Source organism: Rhododendron vialii, chromosome 1a (assembly GCF_030253575.1).
Source record: "Rhododendron vialii isolate Sample 1 chromosome 1a, ASM3025357v1".
In the NCBI taxonomy this organism is placed as follows: Eukaryota; Viridiplantae; Streptophyta; class Magnoliopsida; order Ericales; family Ericaceae; genus Rhododendron; species Rhododendron vialii.
This window is the reverse complement of record NC_080557.1, coordinates 3,846,409-3,865,242: the sequence shown is the minus strand read 5'-3', so window position 1 is coordinate 3,865,242 and position 18,834 is coordinate 3,846,409. Positions and strand designations below refer to the sequence as shown.

The following is an 18,834-nucleotide window of genomic DNA, read 5'->3' as shown; positions in this document are numbered from 1 at the left end:
AATGGGTGGACTGTCAATTCAGCTTTTCCGGACTCTGATACCACGTCATTGTACAGAAAATCTATCTGCACAGATTTTGTGCACAACGATTGTGAACAGATTGCAGTGGCAATACTTTTTTGACAAAAAAACAATATAACAAAATAAATCTTATTGAACTTCCGTTTGATCATAAAAAAATAATAATCTTATTACATTGTCTTACAAAATGAACGGCAAAATACTAGTATAAATTTTAAAATGCTATACAAGATAGACGTGATGATTCAATCATTAGTAACGAATGAACAATTTTCTTAATTTTTTGCATAAATATTTTGGAGATTGATTTTGAAACTTCAACAATTTACTATCGAGTCGTCGACGCTCCAAGAGTGGAGTGCCAAAATCATTCCCTATATGCAATTGATTTTGGCACTCTACTTGTTAAAGCGCTGACAGTAATTTTTGAAGCGTCAAAATCATTATCCAATATTTTACCCGAGGAGGTTAAATAGGAGTAGTCAACAACTTGAGTAACAATTTTAGACTTGACATGGTGCTCATTTTTGAAGCACAATTATACGAACAGCAACAACCCAAGTCATAATATCATTATCTAGTATATCATTTCTCTCACTAAATCTAAAAGAGCAGTGCTACGAAAATAGATATCCAAACTAAAATACAGTTGTTGAATGTATGTGGGGCTGGCAGGATGTTTGTGATACCCACACACATAAAAAAACAGCGGGCACATCAATATTTGAATGTACATATAGACATACATCATAGTATAGTATCGAGATTACTTCAACGATCTTTTGGATTAAACTAGTCAAACGTGGGGAAGTATAAAATGTGGGAGAATTATATTGCCGAATATCAAACGTTACTTTTTAAACGATGTGCAAGGCAAAATAATTTGTGGGTCCAAGAAATGGTAAAGGGTCGTGTTGTAATGCATGTGGAAGTTAAGCTGATTCCAAATGTGCCGATATAACAAAATTAGGCATGTAGAGACAAGGGAAAAGGAGAGAATAATAATGATGGGGTATTGGCGTTTTCATTTCAACTTCAAAAAGTGGGACTAGTGGGGAATTTAGCTTTTGTCAAAAGAGAATACTAGCATAGAAGTGGATAGCTTTTTGTAGTTTGAATATTACATGTAGTGGGCCCGATGGCAGGTCTCGGACCCGGACCTCCTAAGAGTGGCGTTTTTGTTCACCAATACGTTATGGACAAGTATTTTTTGTTGTCTAAAAATGTCAAGTTGTTTCCATTAATTCATAAGTTGTAGATGGTATATGGGCGGCCAAGCAGGTTAGAGGAAAAATTAGAGAACAAAAATAGAGGGGAAAATGAAGAGAAAGAAGTTGTGGGTTAGTACGAACAAAATGACAAAATACAATAACTTGTAATCTAAAACTTTTAGTGGAAAGGCCTCCTAAAAGAGCCTAACCTAACCTGGAGAACAGGAGAAGGCCCAGGCCCCAGGCAGCCAATGTCCCAAACGACCATACATACGGGTCTCTCAGCCCGTGGCATCACGGGCGAGACGAGGTGCTGGGTCAGCTCACGGAAGGTGATGTATACTGAAAGTGAGACCATGTCTGCTGCATGGATTGGTTTGGCGCACCAGTGATGAATCGGCCGTGTGCCACCGCCAATTTGGCATTCAGCGATCATGCACGACATCAAATAAATGGTTATTTGTGACGTCACTAGCTAGGAGCACTCGCACGGTACAAGCTAACTTGGAGGCTAAGACAAGTTACTCTTTATAAAGAGTATTGTTCAACAACATGAAGAAATACTCCGTCCTTACTCAATCAAGCTCTATACTTTTCTTCTCTGAAGTGGGATTTACTTTGCCATCGGAGTGTCTTCCGATCTTCCCGACTAGTTAGGCACTAATGTGGTTCTTTGTCTGTAGGGAAGGGAGGAGCTCAACCCACTTCCAGATAAGAGATTTGAAGGAGATCTAGATTGAACACTACTATCCCACATAAATGCATGGTAATAGTATTTTTCTTCTTTTGGTGCAGTTGTTCAAATTATGCTGCCTAATTTCTTTTTCCCTCCTAACGTGGAGTAGTGAGGAGCCAGGCCAGGATAGGCTTATTTTGGCAAAATGAATGTTCACTATTTGGCATAGTCTCGTCATCCATCAACAATAGTACTACTACTTGAGCGATAACCATTTCCGCTAAAAATTAATCTTGCTTAGGTACAATAGTAATCTTTTGAAAAGGTCTTCAAAAGTAGACCGTTCGGATCATCAATGTAGAATATCTACCACGACAAAATGCATCGATCCTTAGTCTATACTATTACCTTCCCGTTCAAGCGAGGGAATATTGAAGACTTGTCTTCTGTAGTTCTATGCATTCTCTAAGCAACTCGTTATTGGTTTGACGGTCTTAACTCATTCATTCATTTCCAATCACGATTTTATTTGCCTAATTAAAAATCATGACCTTCCGCGATGAAATGGTACATCAAGCCATTTTTTGGAGCTTTCTAACTACATGGCTGGTTTCCCGTTGCGTTAGCGTTTTTCCAGTGCACAAATATCGAACTTGTAACACTAGCAGGGCTAAAATACATTAATTTGTAATCTGAATCAAGCCTGACGAGTGTTACGTACTTTCCCTGATCACTGATTGACGTAGAGTTTGTAAAGAGTTTTGAAGACCAAAAGAGAGTGTTTCCGCTAAGCTAAATAGACTGAATGGACATGTTTTCAAGGTTTTTTAGGTAATTTGTTCTCCTCAAAAGCATCAACTAAGATATGATATATCATTAAGTGGAAACAACTTGACTATTATCATTAACCTGAATGCATTTAGTTTAGCAAAAACATGTACACCAGCAGAATAATAGGTGTATGATGCATATAGTTGTAGCTATTCGTTTTTATTCGATCACTTAAATGTCAAAGAGATATAAATGTCAAAAGACGAACAGTTTGCCACCATGGTGGCAAATATCACAAGCTCCTAATGAATAATGATGCCATAAAAGTGACCCAATATGAACCCAAGCGGTATGGTCATGAAGTGGGAATGATAAAACAAATAGTGTTCATGTTTCATGAAGTCGATCACTTGTTCAAATTTCAGGGAAGCCAAACATTCTAAATATTAGGGCCACTGAAGGATTTTTTCGGTCATTAACTTCAAGGCCTGGAGATGCGCGTAAGCAAATCCGAACAGCTGGTTATCACAAAGTGATATTCAAATAGGTATTACGCGATATCTTAGTTGAGGGAATTAAGCGATATCCCTTTTTCTGCAATCTTTGTAACAATTTCAAAGATTATAAATAAAAAAAAATCCTTTCAAAAAAAAAAAGTGATAATTGCTTATGCTTGAGAAATCTCCTTGTAATTAACCCAAAACAAAAAATGGTCCCTCAAACTCTCAAAGCTCAAATTAATACACAAGAAATTATTTTCAAGAATTGGCTAAGCAGTTAGATTTTAAGCTGTCCACTTCCCACCATACATACAGAGTAAGACATTCATCTGTATTCCAAAAAAGAGCAAACATGGTTAAAAGACCACAATAAATGAAAAGGAATAGTCGACCCTTCTACGAAGAAATTATTGGGTGTTAGATGGTGCTCCTGTGAGGAAATGCCTCTCATATTGATCGTCGTCGCGACAACCGACAACGGTGTTGAAGGCATCAAGAAGTAAATTCAATGACCATTATGCGGTAGGGCGTATATCCAGTGGCGGTCCTCCACCTACACAAGCGGAGTAAAGAGCCCGATATCGAAACTGAGCGACTTTTCTTTGTATTTTGTTTTTTCTGCAGTTTTTTGTTTTTTTTCTGTTATTATTTGTAATTTGCTCTTATTTATCTATGATCCTGGTATCGAATTGATAGACTGAACCATGAATTCATTCCGAACCAAGCAATTAGGTTCAATCTTTATTAGCATGATTAGTTGGAAAAGAAAAAAAAATTCAAATCATTTGGTCTACAATGTTAATTTTCATAAATAATTTACGTTCCAATCCGAGCTGTAATTATGCTTATGCGGAAAAAAGAGCTTGAGTAAATGACTTTCATTGGATTCTACTAATTTTGGAGTGCGAGCATAACACTATTTTTTCAAAGTATTCCAAACTAGTGCTACAATTTGCTTGAGCGATATTGAGAGCAAAAGTGAAGGATCTTACTTAAAAATCACGTGACCAAGAACCAAACCAATTCGAGTTACATGCTCATCCATATCGAGGAAGGCCATATGACATTCCAAGATTATGCGCGAGCACAAATAAGAGTGCAAGCGTAAAACTATTTTTTTCAAAGTATTCCAAACTACGTACACTAAAACTTGCGAGAGCGATATTGAGAGCAAGGGCAAAGGATCTTATCTAAAAATCACGTGACCGAGAACCGAATCAATTCGAGTTATGCTCACCCATATAGAGGAAGGCCATATGACGCTCCAAGAGCATCCAATAATTCTTCCCTCAGATGAGTTACAGCCAACTTGACCGGTTATTAATGCGAGAAACGTGTTGAGAGTTATTATGGCCAAATCTCTCTCTCTCTCTCTCTCTCTCTCTCTCTCTCTCTCTCTCTCTCTCTCTCTCTCTCTCTCTCTCTCTCTCTCTCTCTCCTGTTACATTCCATTCCCCTCACTGCCTTTGGGGCTTCTTCACTCTTTGTTTTTTTTTTCCACAAGTTTTTGTTAATCTTTGAGAGTGAATTTTCGTTTCTTTCAGCCAACATATCAAGATTCAGGTAAGTTAATTGTATTCAGTCTTCATTATTTTGTGTGCAGGTAGGTCTGACTACGAATACATGGAGTGTGCAAGTTGGTGAGTGGGTACTTAAGAGTAAATTGTGGGGTATGGCAATTAGAGTGAGTGATTTTACATTTATCGCCATGATAGTTAATTTTTGTCGTGGTTAAAGTAAAGAGCAACAAAAAAATTTTATTATGAAAATCACTTTTGCGACACTTTGTGTCCATTCCAAAGTTTGTAGCTCCTTTTTATATTAAAAACAGATTATACTTGCCCGCTCTTTTCCACGCGGTTAGAGGGTTGAACCCGCACTCGTCTTGAGAGGTGTGTGAGGGAAGCTTTGTTTCGCTCAAGCTTTGGCGGGTGATAACCTATGGGTTTATTCCTTCTTGGGATCCATCGCGCTTCTGAACTCTGAAATCCCTATGATCATGCTCAGAGAATCTGGTCTTTGATTCTATGTTGCTTTATGTGTTCTGATATTTTCACCACATTCATTTAAAATCCACTTTAATGGAAACTTTGGGATGCGATTGTGAAAGATAGTTATCTTAAAGGAAAATATCTTTTGTGAATATCTTTTATAATTAAAAAAAAATTGGGTTAATGTTGGTATATACTGAGATGACATTTCCCTTATATTGCATTAAACCCCGTGCAATATAATGGTAAAAGATGAGAATATAATGAGGCGAATAAGCTAAATTTACTAGAGATGAAAACGGGTCGGGGGCCCTATTCCATCCCCGATCCTTGAGTTGGGGATTCGTGGGACCCTACGTGTTTATAAGGCGCGCTATGTGTATACTGAAGACGTGGTACAGGGCGGGTGTGGATTTGGGCGTTCGAGATTGGGATTGCATAAACCATATCCGCCCCATATCTCATGGGGGATTTTCTAAGTTTTACTATTGGGAAAATGACGGCTAGCCAGGACGTGTTTTGATAATTAATACCGGATTAGAACCAGTAAAAAATAGCTTTCAAACCCGCCTTCCTATGACCGGGTTAGAGCCAGTAGCCACTCAGTATAGAAGGTGAAATTTTTTGGTGCCGAGCGGGTACCATGTGGTACCCTAGCAGCGTATCCGGGCCATCCATTTCTATTTTGGACCACTCGGATTTGGAAAGAGAAAAAAAGAGAGAATGGTGGGGTGAGAGGAGAAACAAGATTTCAATCTGGGGCGTCCAACACACTTTTGGACGGTCTGGATGGACTGCTCGGATACCACGTAGGCACGGCCACGTGGTACCCATCCGGCATCAAAAAAATTCTCGTATAGAAGGCATTGTTTATTTTGGAATTTACTTCTTAATGATCTTCTTTTCGTTTGGTAAAACCCTTCACAATTCCATGATCCAGAAAGCAACCCAGAAGGAAAATGGAAAGTTAATTATATTTTGGATTCTTTTTTCCATCTTTGAAACTTCTAAAACTGAAACTTAAATCAAAAGGGATCAGCACATATAGAAGGTCCAAAATTAAAGACTTGCCAAAGCCATTTATTTATTGTATTGAATGACAAGAGGGTTTGTTATGTATATGAGCTCTCTGCTTCTTCTACTTGATACTTGATATCTATTTTCTGGTGTTAGACTATCCATTAAACTAGTCTTGGTTTTTTTTTTTTCCCGAGGACAGCAGTTGAAGAAGATGATCAGGCCTTTGTTTTTGGTTTTATTCTTGATTGGGTGCGTTCTAGCACAGAATGGGCAGCCTTCACAAAAATGGCAGACTTTAGATGGTAACTTTTGTTTCCCTTTGTTTTGTGTTTTCCCTTGATCTGCTTGTTTCTTTTGTTTTTCACAACCGGATATTCGGGCAAGCTTTTGCATACCTCAAATAAAGTTGACGACCGGGGAAACCCTCTAGTGGCCCCAAGATATCTAATGTTTGGCCTCCGTGGGATCTGAACATGTGACTTCTTGGAGCACTTCTTGTTTCTCTCCTAACTATTAGTAACATTTAGCGATTGGTTCTCATCTTTGTTCCCGAGATGTGATAACTGAGAAAGGATTGTCTCATGTGATCGGTAATCCCTCATATAACACAAAATGAGAGCCACCACGATCCTATTTATCAATCTGGGTTGTTTTTTTTTTTTTTGTTAAATCTCGATGTCAAAATCAACTATGTAAAAAATTAAGTTGATCGGATAGTGGCAATGGCTTTTTCAAATCTTATTTGTTTTGAGAGCAATGGACTATTTGATTTTGGCCATTCATTGTTCTTTAGTCAAATATGATTCATTCAAATGGATATGGATGTCAGATCGCTTTGATTTTGTGCATGAACAATGTACGTATCGAGACCTACAAATGAACGGCTTGGTTTGTAAGATGAGACCGCAGTCTGTCTCATTTTGGATCACAAGAGAAACCCACATGAGAAATCCTCACATGAGAGGATCTTGATTCGTGATAACTAGTGATCTGGCATTCCAAAGAACTACACAGAAATTATTCGCACATCTTCTAAAAAGAAACAGTTGAGTAGATCTCGGATAAGTTGAAAGTTGAACCATAATCGATCCTTCTGTTCCACATTGTTTTGCTTATAGCCCAATACTCATTACGCCGTATGGATGCACCAATGTTGTCTGCTTTTTTCTTGCTTCTCCTTTTTACCCGCAGGTTCTCAGCCTGTTGTCATAGCGCGTGGAGGGTATTCAGGACTTTTTCCCGATTCCAGCCAGTTTGCAATTTCAGTTGCCAAGACAACAGGCTTGCCTAATGTGATTATTTTCTGTGATCTTCAACTCACCAAAGACGATGAAGGCATTTGCCAAACGAGTTTACAACTTGGCAATTCGACAACTATATTAGACGCCTTCCCAGACAAACAGAAATCATACAACGTAAATGGGCAGGATGTCCGCGGATGGTTTGCTTTGGATTATACGTTTGAGGATCTATATAAGTATGTCACATGTAAGTCTCACAACCCTTCTCTTCTCCATTCTTGCTTTTTTTCCACCAATAGTATGTTTAGACTTTGTTTGGATTATGGAGGAATGAATAATCTTTTCCTTTACATTTTCCATCCCATCCAGTAGTCCTTCCGAAAATTCATGACAGATTGAACCCCACTGTCCTACTGATATTTTCTCAATATTTGAGAAATAGAACCAATCAAAAAAATATATGTATATGTTTGAGAAATATAGTGTCTTCCCACCAGAGAATCTTTTGAAAATTCTGATTCCCGCCTGCAAGATCATTCACCATATCGTCGCCGTCTGTGGCCTTAAATAGCTGAGTCAGAGTGTACAATTAAGTGTGAGAAATTTGGATGTTGCAACTATATGTGATTAGGATTTGTGTGTTTTTTTCTTCTTTTGAAAATCAAAAATCTTTGGGATTGAGGGCTATTTCGATGACCGGTATGTTTCATCTTCTGCAGTGACACAAAACATATTCTCTAGAACACATTTGTTCGATGGTCTATTTCCGGTAACTGGTGTCCAAGATGCAACAGGCATTGAGCCTCATCACTTTTGGTTGAATGTTCAGGTACTTCTTTATCTCTACCACCCTTTGTTTTCTCTTCTGATTTCATGCCAATTAATGCTAATCAAGTACTCGAAACATATCCGCGAATAACATTCCTTTTCTGCTATCTATTGCAGTATCCCACATTCTATGCACAACAAAAACACGATCCTGTGTTATATGTCGAAGAGGCTTTGAGAAAATGGAGGATAAACTACATTTCCTCTCCCGAAATTGGTTTCTTGAAAACACTGAGTGAAAGACTGAACAAAGCAAAGACAAAGCTTGTTTTTCGGTTCCTAGAAAAAGACACAGTCGAACCCACAACCAAACAGACATATGGTTCAATTCTAGGGAATCTTTCAAGTATCAAGTCATTTGCATCTGGAATTCTTGTTCCGAAAGAGTACATATGGCCCGTGAGCAGAGACCAGTTTTTGGAGGCATCAACTACTCTTGTATCTGATGCTCACAAGCAAGGACTACAAGTGTATGCTGCTGGTTTTGCTAATGACAACATCGCTAGTTACAACTATAGCTTTGATCCAGTAGCCGAGTATCTGCAGTTTATTGATAATTTTCAGTTTTCGGTTGATGGGGTGCTTACGGATTTTCCTTCCACTGCTTCAGCATCAGTTGGTGAGAGACTAGCTTTCGAACTCTTTTTAGTTCATTTTTACTTAAGTAGCTGCTCTGAGGCTGTGTTTGGATCGTGGATTTGTAGAGAGATTTTGTCAAAGTGAATGGAAAATGATAGGACAACCAAAGAAATGAATCAACTTTTTCACTCCATTATCTGCTTATCTTGTCCATGCATTTTCTGTTTCCCCAGCAAACACTTCCATAAATCCAAGATCCAAACACAACGCAAGTGGGGGTAGGATATGAAACCCCATAAAAGGAACAATTAATCGATTTTTTTTTGTTTTGGTTCTCTCTCCTTTTTCTTAACCATAAACTGCTCTTCTGTGATGCAGCATGCTTAGCTCACAACAAGAATGCTAGCAGGCCAGCTAAAGGTGAGAAACTTACAGTGTTTACAGTTGAATCTGAAACATTGTGCATCAAATCTTTACTGGAAAATGGGTCGCAATTACTTTCAAGTCTGAAATAGTAAGCTTCAAATCGCAAGGAGCAAAGAATTGAATACATCCAATGCAAAGAAAACCGAAATTCTTAGAAAATAAAGAGATTGTTGTGAGAAACTAGTAGTATGCTCTTTAGAGCTAGATACATGTACATCAGAGTGGACAGAAAACTCGACAAGCGTTAAAAAAACTGCAAGGAAAAACTACTCTCTCGCGTTAATTCTGTTTTCCATTTCAGGACCTTTGATCATTTCTCGGAATGGTGCTAGTGGGATTTTCCCAGGGTGTACCGATCTTGCTTATGAACAAGCGATTTCTGATGGAGCAGACATTATCGATTGTACGGTCCAGGTATCGAAAGATGGAGTTGCCTTCTGTTTGGAGTCGGCTGATCTCTCAGTAGAAACAACTGCATTGTCAACTTTCCTGGCAAAATCAACCAAGGTTCCTGAAATTCAAAATGACGCTGGAATTTTCTCGTTTGATCTCTCCTGGAACGAAATTCAAACACTAAAGCGTACGTAAACTTGAAAAGAAAAGACCTTTCCCCTTACGGATTGAACAAATTTAGGCCTTGAGTTATCCTGCTCACATCGAATTTCTTCCGTTGCAGCTCAACTGAGGAACCCTTTTCCAGAAAGTGGATTGAGAAGAAACCCTGCAAACACTAATAAGGGCAAATTTGTGACTCTATCTGCATTCTTAGAACTTGCTCAGACAAAGGCAGTTACTGGGATTTTGATCACCATACAAGTAAGTTTTCATCACGTCATATTTCCTTTTAGTTTCTGATTCTCTATCAGCAATTTTTATCTAGTCTTTGATCCTCCTCGGTAAACTTTTTCGTTCGGTCTTCTGATTTTGTTTTCTAGAGATCTGAAAGTCGTGTACAAGAACATGTTTGAAAGCTACTTTTGTGTCCAAAACACTGAAAAAGTTTCAAAGGTTCTAAAATTTTTGGAAATGAAAAGAAAAGAGGGGTTTTATTGTTCAAATTTCCATTCTCTCTTCCCTCCGGCACCACCTGCGCCCAACTCCCTCATCTGGCCACCTCCTCACTTCTAGCAAAAACAAGTTATTGAAAACGATGAGAACATGTTTCCCTTCATTCAGTAAGCAGAAAGCAGAAAACTTGCTATGTTACTAAATCCCACCCGAGCAAAAGAGGATCTCCTATGGGTGCTTGAAGATCAATGGTCAGCTTGCCAGAATGAAAAAGCGGATCTCTCATGGTAGCTAGATAGCCCCTTTGGTAAACGTGTGTGCCTTTTTGGTGTTTCTCTTATACTCCAAGAGCAACAAATCGAAGTGCTTATGAACTGGCTGCTTGGGCTTCGTTTTTTGGATTTCAACTTTCAAGGATCACCGAGTAGTGAAGAACTTTCAGAGTTGGTGGCCAAAGCTATAGACGAGGAGTTGGCCATCTTTCTCGTTATTTTGTAGTGTTTTCGTCTGTCTTCTTTTCTCGTTCTCCCTTTCTCTTACACTGTTCTTAGCAGAAAAATGCCACCGAAGCAATTCTTGTCAAGGAATTTTCCATCTTAATGTTGTATTCTAACATCTACACTTTCCCTCCTAGAATGCTGCCTACCTAGCATCCAAGAAGGGTCTTGTCATAACAGATGTTGTTGCCACTGCCTTGGCCAACGCCACCTTCGATAAACAACGTACTCAGAAAGTCTTGATCCAGTCAGACGACACTCAAGTCCTTTCAAAGTTCATGAGCAACCGGAATTTTCAAAAAGTACTGTTAATCAACGAGACAATAAGTGCTGCACCAAATATGACAGTGGGCGAAATCAAAAAGTACGCAGATGCAGTTTCAATCAGAAGAGCCTCAATGATTAAGGGATCTAATTCCTTCACCACGTCTTTCACCACTGTCGTTGACGATATGCACGCTGCGAATATATCAGTTTATGCCTTCCCTTTTAGAAACGAATTCGTCAGCCTGGCGTTTGATTTCTTTTCGGATCCGATGTTGGAGATTGCGACTTATTTGGCTCACGATGGTCTCGGAGTCGATGGGGTGATGACGGAGTTTCCTGCTACAGCAAATGCATACTTGAGTAAGTTTACGGACCTTGTACTCTTGCGTTTCTGTGAAATTTTCAAGTGTCTAAATGCAAAGAAATTATGTGGAGTTTGCACAGGGTATGCATTCAATCCGGGGTTATTATTGTGAGTTGTTCTTCCATCATCGTTTAGACGAATGGGTCGTTATTGAGAAGACCGATATGATACTCCTTACCAAACAATACATCTGAATGACAATATAGATGCAGGCATGTAAATTAAACAGCTAGTTATTTGGTACTCCTAAGCTACCATACTTTGTGATGTTGCATGTATTCTTCTAAGTCAAGGTGCGCACAAGCTGGCCGGACTTCCGGTTACCAAAAACACAAGTGTTCATATACCTCTGTCGGAGGTACTTACTTGGGTAAGAGTATGACATGTGAGAGTCAAGCTAATAAGTAGTATCCAACCAAGTATGTCCATGAGTTGAAGCCTACCATATACTTCTTGCACGAAATGTTCTACGACACCTTATAGACGCTACTTACCTGTATGACAGAGATACAAACATTTTCATTAGAACCTTATTGCATTCAAGAAAGATACTCTGACGTAAAAAAATTTGTTGTTGCTCGTCGTTCTTAGAAACAGGAAAGAGATTAATCTGATCCCTACAAATGTACATGTCACATTTGATGCCAGTGCCCGAGTTCATGTACCATATGTGGTAGTAGTAATCAAACAGCTTAAGCCTCTTATTGACGGAATCACATAGACATTAAATGGTTACGAGAAGGCATTAGCCTATATAGACATCGATATGCATGTAGAAGTTATTGTGAGAATTCTACATTCATCACAGAAGCCACATCTGAGATATACTTAACAAACATTTCACAGGTTGAGTTCAAAAGCTTTTGATAAAATGGTACAGATGCTCGAGAACATAACATGACTGTCATCTTTGGTTCTTGCAGGAAGCCCTTGTTCCAACCCGGACACGAATTTGTCATACATCTTACCAATTAGACCAGGCAACCTACTTCACTTGGTTCCACCATCCATTTTGCCGCCTGCAGAAGCCCCTGCCCCAGTCCTCGAAGTTGCAGATGTCGTTGATCCACCACTACCAGCTGCATCCAACGGCTCTGCTCCCACGCCTGCCACTGCCCCAACAGGAAAATCAGGTTCGAATGGTGCCAAGAGTGTTTCTACTGTGGGTTTTCGTCTATTCGCAATCGTGTTGGCTAGTGTTCTTTACATGGGATCTTGAAACTTGGTTAGTTTGGTATGAAAGTACGGTTTTCTTGAGGTGAATTTATCGCTAATTCTTTTGTAACATGTAAATACCGATCAGAGATTAGATATATGACATGCTTGGGTGTGTTTTTGAAGGAAGTTCAGATTATAACCATCCAAATTGAGAAAAACTACATTGTACATGTTAAAACTATGTCACCTAGAATGCGGATCGTAACAGTATGGGGAACTAGAACGGGTACGTGATTTGCCACATGTTTAACTTGTGGAACGCTGGGGTGGACTTCTGTAGATAACAAAACCAAAACTTACCCCTACCAAGTGATAATAAACATCTGGTAAAACTAAGTATTATTTTCAAAATTATTCATTTCAAATTACATTTCTAGGGACACACTGACTACACTCCCTCATCAAAATTTCATTCACTCTAGATCTTACATTAAAAAGTTAATTTTTTTGAAACAGTTTTGGGGATCGCTATGCTTACCATTTTGGAATGAAAGTGCACCATTTCTCGGAACATTCGTACCAAAACATATTTGCTAGGGTAGTACCATTTCCGTAGCAGTAAAACATATTTGCTAGGGTAGTACCATTTCTCTGAAGTTTTGACCAGTTCAGACCTAAACCATTGCATGTTCTGCTCATCGTTTCTAGCCTTTCTTCAAAACCTGCTCATATACTGGATGTTCTTGTTCAAGTGTTTTTTGGAAGAAGAGTGACGGTCCTTGAAGAATTATCTGACTTTGGATGGTTTGATTAATACCTGTGATGATTAAACATTCAATGTTAATGCTCTGTTAATACTAACTCACTGCCCAATCCAAAATCACCTACTATCTTTTTCTAGATTTTGGTTGCACATTCACACCCAAATCCTTCCTCAAAACCCAAAAGATCATCAGAAGAGAGAGAGAGAGAGAGAGGCTCAGATTCGCCTTTATTCAGACAAAAGAGGACACCGCCATGGCTGCAAAACAACAGTTGCCGTGAGAGAGAGATAAAGAAGCTTTTTACAAAACCCCAATCTCTCTAACAGACCCTCTGTGTTTGCCCTGCCAAGGCCAAATTTAGGGCCTCAAAAGCCTGATTTTTTCTGAATTCATCATCACAGCCTCATATAAGTGGAGAGAGAGACAGAGAGATAGATAGATAGATAGATTCACCATTCATCCCAAGTACAGGATCCTCATCCGATACAGAGAGAATGGCATTTTACAGCCACTTCAATGCTCCGTTGTTCGGTGTGGGTGTACTGAGGAAAAAGGGGTGTGTGAATACAACTTCCCCAGGGCTGTTGGTAAAGAGAGGGACAGATTGGTTAAATCATCGGCTCTCCGACGATTGATCAACCGCCGCCGTCGTCAACAGAGAGGGGCAACCACCCTGAGAAATTCCCAGATCTCTGTGAGCGAGAGAGAGAGAGCCTCATACTTAAACTAATGAGATTTTATGAAGCCCTAAATTCAGTCATTCCTCCGTATTTATAGCATGAGAGAGCTGCTACCCACACAGACCTTTTTTTAAAAAGATCATGCACACGTCACGATGTGGGATCTACTATAGGTTCCACACAAAAGATTTAATTCGTTTTTTAAATGTAAACCATTTTTTTAAAGGTCTTTGCAAAAAATCAGTTCAATATATTATCTATAGGTGCTCGATTCAATTATCTATTTTTTCATTCAGATTTTAGGATATTGAAAAGGTAGATGATTGGATTGATCATCTATTGGTATCGAATTGAGCTGATTTTTTACGATGGATCTTGAAAAAATATTTTATATTTAATGAACGGCTTGAACTATTTGTATGAGATGCAAACTACCCCACATCGTGATCTATGTACGATTTATTTAGAATTTTTGGACGAGTAATCTAACTTGTCCAAAGAGTTGAGAAAGTGTTATTAGACTACATGTACGTCAACATTTTTGTTTAACTTCACTTTATATTTCTCAAATTGATCATTCATCTTACCAGAATAGTCTTGAAAAGTACTCCCTCCATCCCGATTTGTTTGTCCAATCTTGGATTTTCAACTTATTAAGAAAATTAAATCTGATCCATTGATTCGAAAATACAAACAAATCGGAACGGAGGGAGTACAAAAATGACCAAAAGTTTAAGAAAGTACACTAAAAACAAAAATAGTTACAAAGCTCCTCTTTCCCCCAATTTTATCTTGCAAAAGAGATTTTTTATGAGATGCATATTACAACTGTACTGTTAAATTGAATATCCGAGCACATTTTTTAGGCAGGTTCAATTTAATAACCAAGTTGTCTCCATTTCAAAAAACCAGCTCATTTTATTAAACAAAAGCATGTTTCATTGAAGAAGAAAGTAATTTAAATTCTTCTTTTGGGAAATATGTTTGTCTAGCTGAAAAAAAAGGGGAAATTACAGTAACCCCCCTTTAACTACCACCCGGCCACACATTGCCCCCTTTAACAATAAAATCCAACGCTTAACCCCCTTAAACTACCATTTTGCTGAAATCGTGAGGATGTTGTTAACAAAAGTGTTGAATTTACCTTAATACCCCTTCTCTTTTGCAATGACCGAATCTACAGCTAGGGTTTTACAGTACATATACATACGTATACCCTATTCTTTTGCACTACATGTACATATACAACTAGGATTACCAGTGTTGGAAACCACAAATGAGGATTTCACAAACTTGAAGTAATCAACTGTGATAGACTATGATGGTTTCATCAACATGTGTTCTAATTTGACAGCTAGGGTTTGTGAAATTAGGATTACGGCGAAGGGGAAAAGTGGGGGATTTGTGAGGGGAATGAAAGGGGTTTTGGAGGAATGTGAAGAGGAGATTAGGGCACACGCTGACGGTTCCGCCACTGGTGAGGATCATACTGAAGGTGTCAGATCCGGCGATGGAGTACGCGGCCGGGGCGCTGCTGTCACTGTGCTCGACGGAAGGGTGCCAGAGGGAGGCGGTGGCAGCGGGCGTGTTGACTCAGTACGTTGCTTCTGCTGGTTCAGAGTGAGCACACGGAGAGAGCCAAACAGAAGGCGCAGATGATGTTGAAAAGCCCGGATCTACCTGCCAAATCCAATCACCAAAGCTGCCCGTCGCCGTTAGGCCAAACCCAGCAGTCTACCAACAAAGGCCACCATCGGTAGCCAAGGTAAATTGGAAACAGAAAACGTCCAGCAGCAGATCGGAAAGGGAAAAGGGAAAAGGGAAGAGAGAAGGGGACGAGAAGGAGGAGCGGTCCGACAACCTGTAACCTCTGTAATTGGGTGTGATTGCTCTGTAATCGGCGTCTGCGACGGCGATCATCTGGTGGCGCCACGAGCACCTTGGAAAGCCATGGAAGAACATCACCGCTATGGGACCCCGTTCCGGTCTCAGCTACGTGGAGCTTCAGACCATTCACTTCCATGTACCTGTGCTGTATTTGGTCCATTGAGTTGAGAGAGAAAGAGAGAGAGAGAGAGCCTGCAATTGTAATTCAAGAGAGATGGATTTTTTTTTCATATGAAAAGGGCAGATGAGGGTAAAATAGTCAACTGTTTGGGTTCCATCCAAATAATTAACAGATTATTAACGGCATCCTCACAATTTCAGCAAAATGGTAGTTCAAGGGGGTTAAGTGTTGAATTTTATAGTTAAAGGGGGTAATGTGTGACCAGGTGATAGTTAAAGGGGAATTACTGTAATTTCCCCATAATTAAAGGCTTTCAATTGTTTGTTTTTCCAAAAAAATATAGTTCCAATGTCATGCCTTTCTTTTTATTTTTTTCTTTTTAATGTCATGTCTTTTATTTAGTAGATAACATTGACAAAGCGCCTCTTTATGCAAAATATTTTGGCCATTTTCATGGTAGTGTTGCTCTCTTGCTTCCGCACCATACCATAATCAAAGTTAGTTTCATTTGTCGGATAATTAAAGATTGTTGTTCACGTCGTGAATAAGTTTTTATCATGTAGAAAAATATTTCATTCTTCAAAATTCCAAGAAGATAAACGTAAAACTATCTGAATTTATTTATCTTGTTGGTAAAAACATTGAGAAAACATTGTATATTTGTTGTTAGTATTTTTTACTTTTCGTCTCAACTAGAAAAATCGAAGTAAACCTTTTTTTGAACAGGAAGAAGTAAACCTTACAACTAATTTTTGGAAATAATTCAGAGGATAATGGAAATGAAAAGAAAGACTTTTTAGCTAGTAGTTATCATTACGATTTTTGCACTCCCTTTAAATGGGTTCAATTTTATTTTTTTCCCTTTTAGTGAACAAAATCCACACAAAAGTTACAAAAAATGGAGTGCCTTTATCTTAAATAAATAAATAAAAATGAAGAAGAAGAAACATTTATGTACAAATAAATATACATATATGTACAAATATATGTACGTATATACAGATCATTAGAGAAGATATCAAAATGGTGGAGAAGAAAGGGGGAGGCTCAGATCTGTATGAGATGAGGCCGAGAACACAAACTCCGCCATGGCTGCAACCACAGAAGAACCGGGTTGCCCCGCCAAGAAACGGGTCGGGTTCTCAAAGCCCGACTCTAAAATGCTCTGGAGATCTTAATCATCATCACAGCCTCTTATGGGAAAGAAGGAGTAAGGGAAAATGACGGCCAGGACGTGTTTCAATTTCCCAAAGAGTAATTATTCAGGCCCCGTTCCGGTAAAGGAAACAAGATAAGTTTAAGTTAAGTTCAAAAGAATGCAGCCTTAAGCATCATCATCATCATCATCGCAGCCTCTAATGAAACATTGTTTTGGTTCTGCTTGGTTTCTGGATTCGTGGAGCGATGACTGGCGAATCGTAATTTACCCGACACCAAGAAATCCATCAGCTTCATCAGATTCGCCGCCACCACCACCACAAACACACCCACACACACACACACACACAGTATTAGAGAGAGAGAGAGAGAGAGAGAGAGAGAGAGGAGGGTTGTTGATTTGGGAGGGAGAAATCATGGGCGATTTGCAGAGAGGGGCAACCACCCTCAGGAAAAATCCCCAAATCCTCTCTGCTGTGCCTCATTCTCGAGCATTTTACCCTAATCTTTGCGATCTGAAGTGCTGTACTTATAGTGGCTGAAACTTTACTTTATTACCCTGTTTGATGACCCCTTATTTACGGATTGAAGAAGGGTGCAAGGGGGAGGGGTATGTTGGACATTTTAGTGCTACAAAGTGACTGATGAGGAAATGAGCTCTCTGTTTTTTTGGTAATTGAATTGGCTTTTCGGTATTTTTGGTCAAACCATAGGAGGCTCCAATTCCACAATGGGTATCAAACTTCTGTCCAAGGTATTTGAACTCGTGACTTCGTAGTGCTAAGAGCAAGTACACCAGTATTTAAGTAAATTATCTTGTGAATAGTTCACAAATTTAGTTTAGCTATCAACTTTTTTTTTCACAATTACATTAATACTATCTATTTTATCTAACATCAATTTAAATATACATTTTTTTCAATATTTTCCTTTATCCTTTTATTTTTATCATTTTCCACCAACCAACTGTAGCCAAACGGTTGGGCAAGAGAAGAAAAAAAATTGATAAAGTATTGATTGAGTGTAAACAGTTGTGAGGTAAAAGTAGCTAACGACTGTAGAGGGAGGAATTCTAGCCTGTAGTTTACCTCTTCTGCTGCAGGGGCAAATTTCTCTCCTTAATTAGCTAAAGTAGCTTTTTTCTCTTGTTTAGCAACGCTGGTAAATTTGCTCTAAGAGTTACTTACTACATAACCATTTGGCCAACTGTCTTTGATTTTATTTCTTCATTCAACCGCCTTAGAAAACTAAAAACCAAATTTTCGTTTTGATGAAGTATGCTTTAGTGTACCTTTGCTTACAATTTTACTCAAAAGAGCTTATATGATTACAGAATATTTTGACATTTAGCAAACTAAATTTCATTGCAAGAAGGAATAAGGAAGAATTCCAAGAGTGATTATTGGATAATAACTCTTATATCATAACCCTTGCTCCGATCTATTTTTACGCTTTTCGTCCCCGTTGAAAGGCGGTTCGATCTCCTCTGTCCGACAGTTCCAAAAGCCGATGTGCCACTGTGTCGATAGGTTTTTAGCCATCGGATTGTGTGATTTTTTCTTATGTTTTAAATTTAACAACCGAAAAATCTCTCGGAACAAAGGTACAATGGTTTTCGGCACAGAAGATCCTGTCTCAATTGAAAGGGTTTCCTTTTTCACCCTTG

At 38.8% G+C, this 18,834-nt stretch overlaps 1 protein-coding gene and 1 long non-coding RNA gene across 6 annotated transcripts; one reads left to right on the top strand and one right to left on the bottom strand.

The window, feature by feature from the left end:
- Positions 1–4,589: 4,589 nt before the first annotated feature.
- On the top strand, positions 4,590–12,788 carry LOC131303952 (glycerophosphodiester phosphodiesterase GDPDL6-like). Of its 4 annotated transcripts, none has more exons than XM_058331027.1 (10): positions 4,590–4,742; positions 6,390–6,492; positions 7,382–7,678; positions 8,151–8,260; positions 8,377–8,878; positions 9,217–9,258; positions 9,566–9,844; positions 9,941–10,080; positions 10,907–11,396; positions 12,324–12,788. In XM_058331027.1, exons 2-10 carry the CDS (start codon positions 6,402–6,404, stop codon positions 12,617–12,619), a joined length of 2,247 nt encoding a protein of 748 aa, XP_058187010.1. In that variant the 5' UTR covers positions 4,590–4,742; positions 6,390–6,401; the 3' UTR covers positions 12,620–12,788. The 4 variants fall into 4 exon arrangements, with proteins under 4 accessions (XP_058187010.1, XP_058187021.1, XP_058187030.1 ...); XM_058331038.1 differs by having other exon boundaries at positions 4,593–4,742; positions 6,393–6,492; XM_058331047.1 differs by having other exon boundaries at positions 4,622–4,746.
- LOC131303974 (uncharacterized) lies at positions 9,416–14,128 on the bottom strand. 2 transcript variants are annotated; one of them, XR_009192274.1, is made up of 4 exons: positions 13,776–14,128; positions 13,097–13,375; positions 9,870–12,512; positions 9,416–9,753 (listed from the first exon to the last, which is right to left on the bottom strand). It is a non-coding gene; the product is annotated as an uncharacterized LOC131303974 (long non-coding RNA). The 2 variants fall into 2 exon arrangements; XR_009192278.1 differs by having other exon boundaries at positions 9,882–12,512.
- Positions 14,129–18,834: the final 4,706 nt, after the last annotated feature.

What these genes read in the sequence shown, in the direction of transcription:
- LOC131303952 (XM_058331027.1), top strand. Translation starts at nt 6,402, where the DNA reads ATGATCAGGCCTTTGTTTTTGGTTTTATTCTTGATTGGGTGCGTTCTA. An exon ending in AAAATGGCAGACTTTAGATG is followed by an intron (nt 6,493 to 7,381) that starts GTAACTTTTGTT and finishes TTTTACCCGCAG; the next exon opens with GTTCTCAGCCTGTTGTCATA. An exon ending in CACTGCTTCAGCATCAGTTG is followed by an intron (nt 8,879 to 9,216) that starts GTGAGAGACTAG and finishes TCTGTGATGCAG; the next exon opens with CATGCTTAGCTCACAACAAG.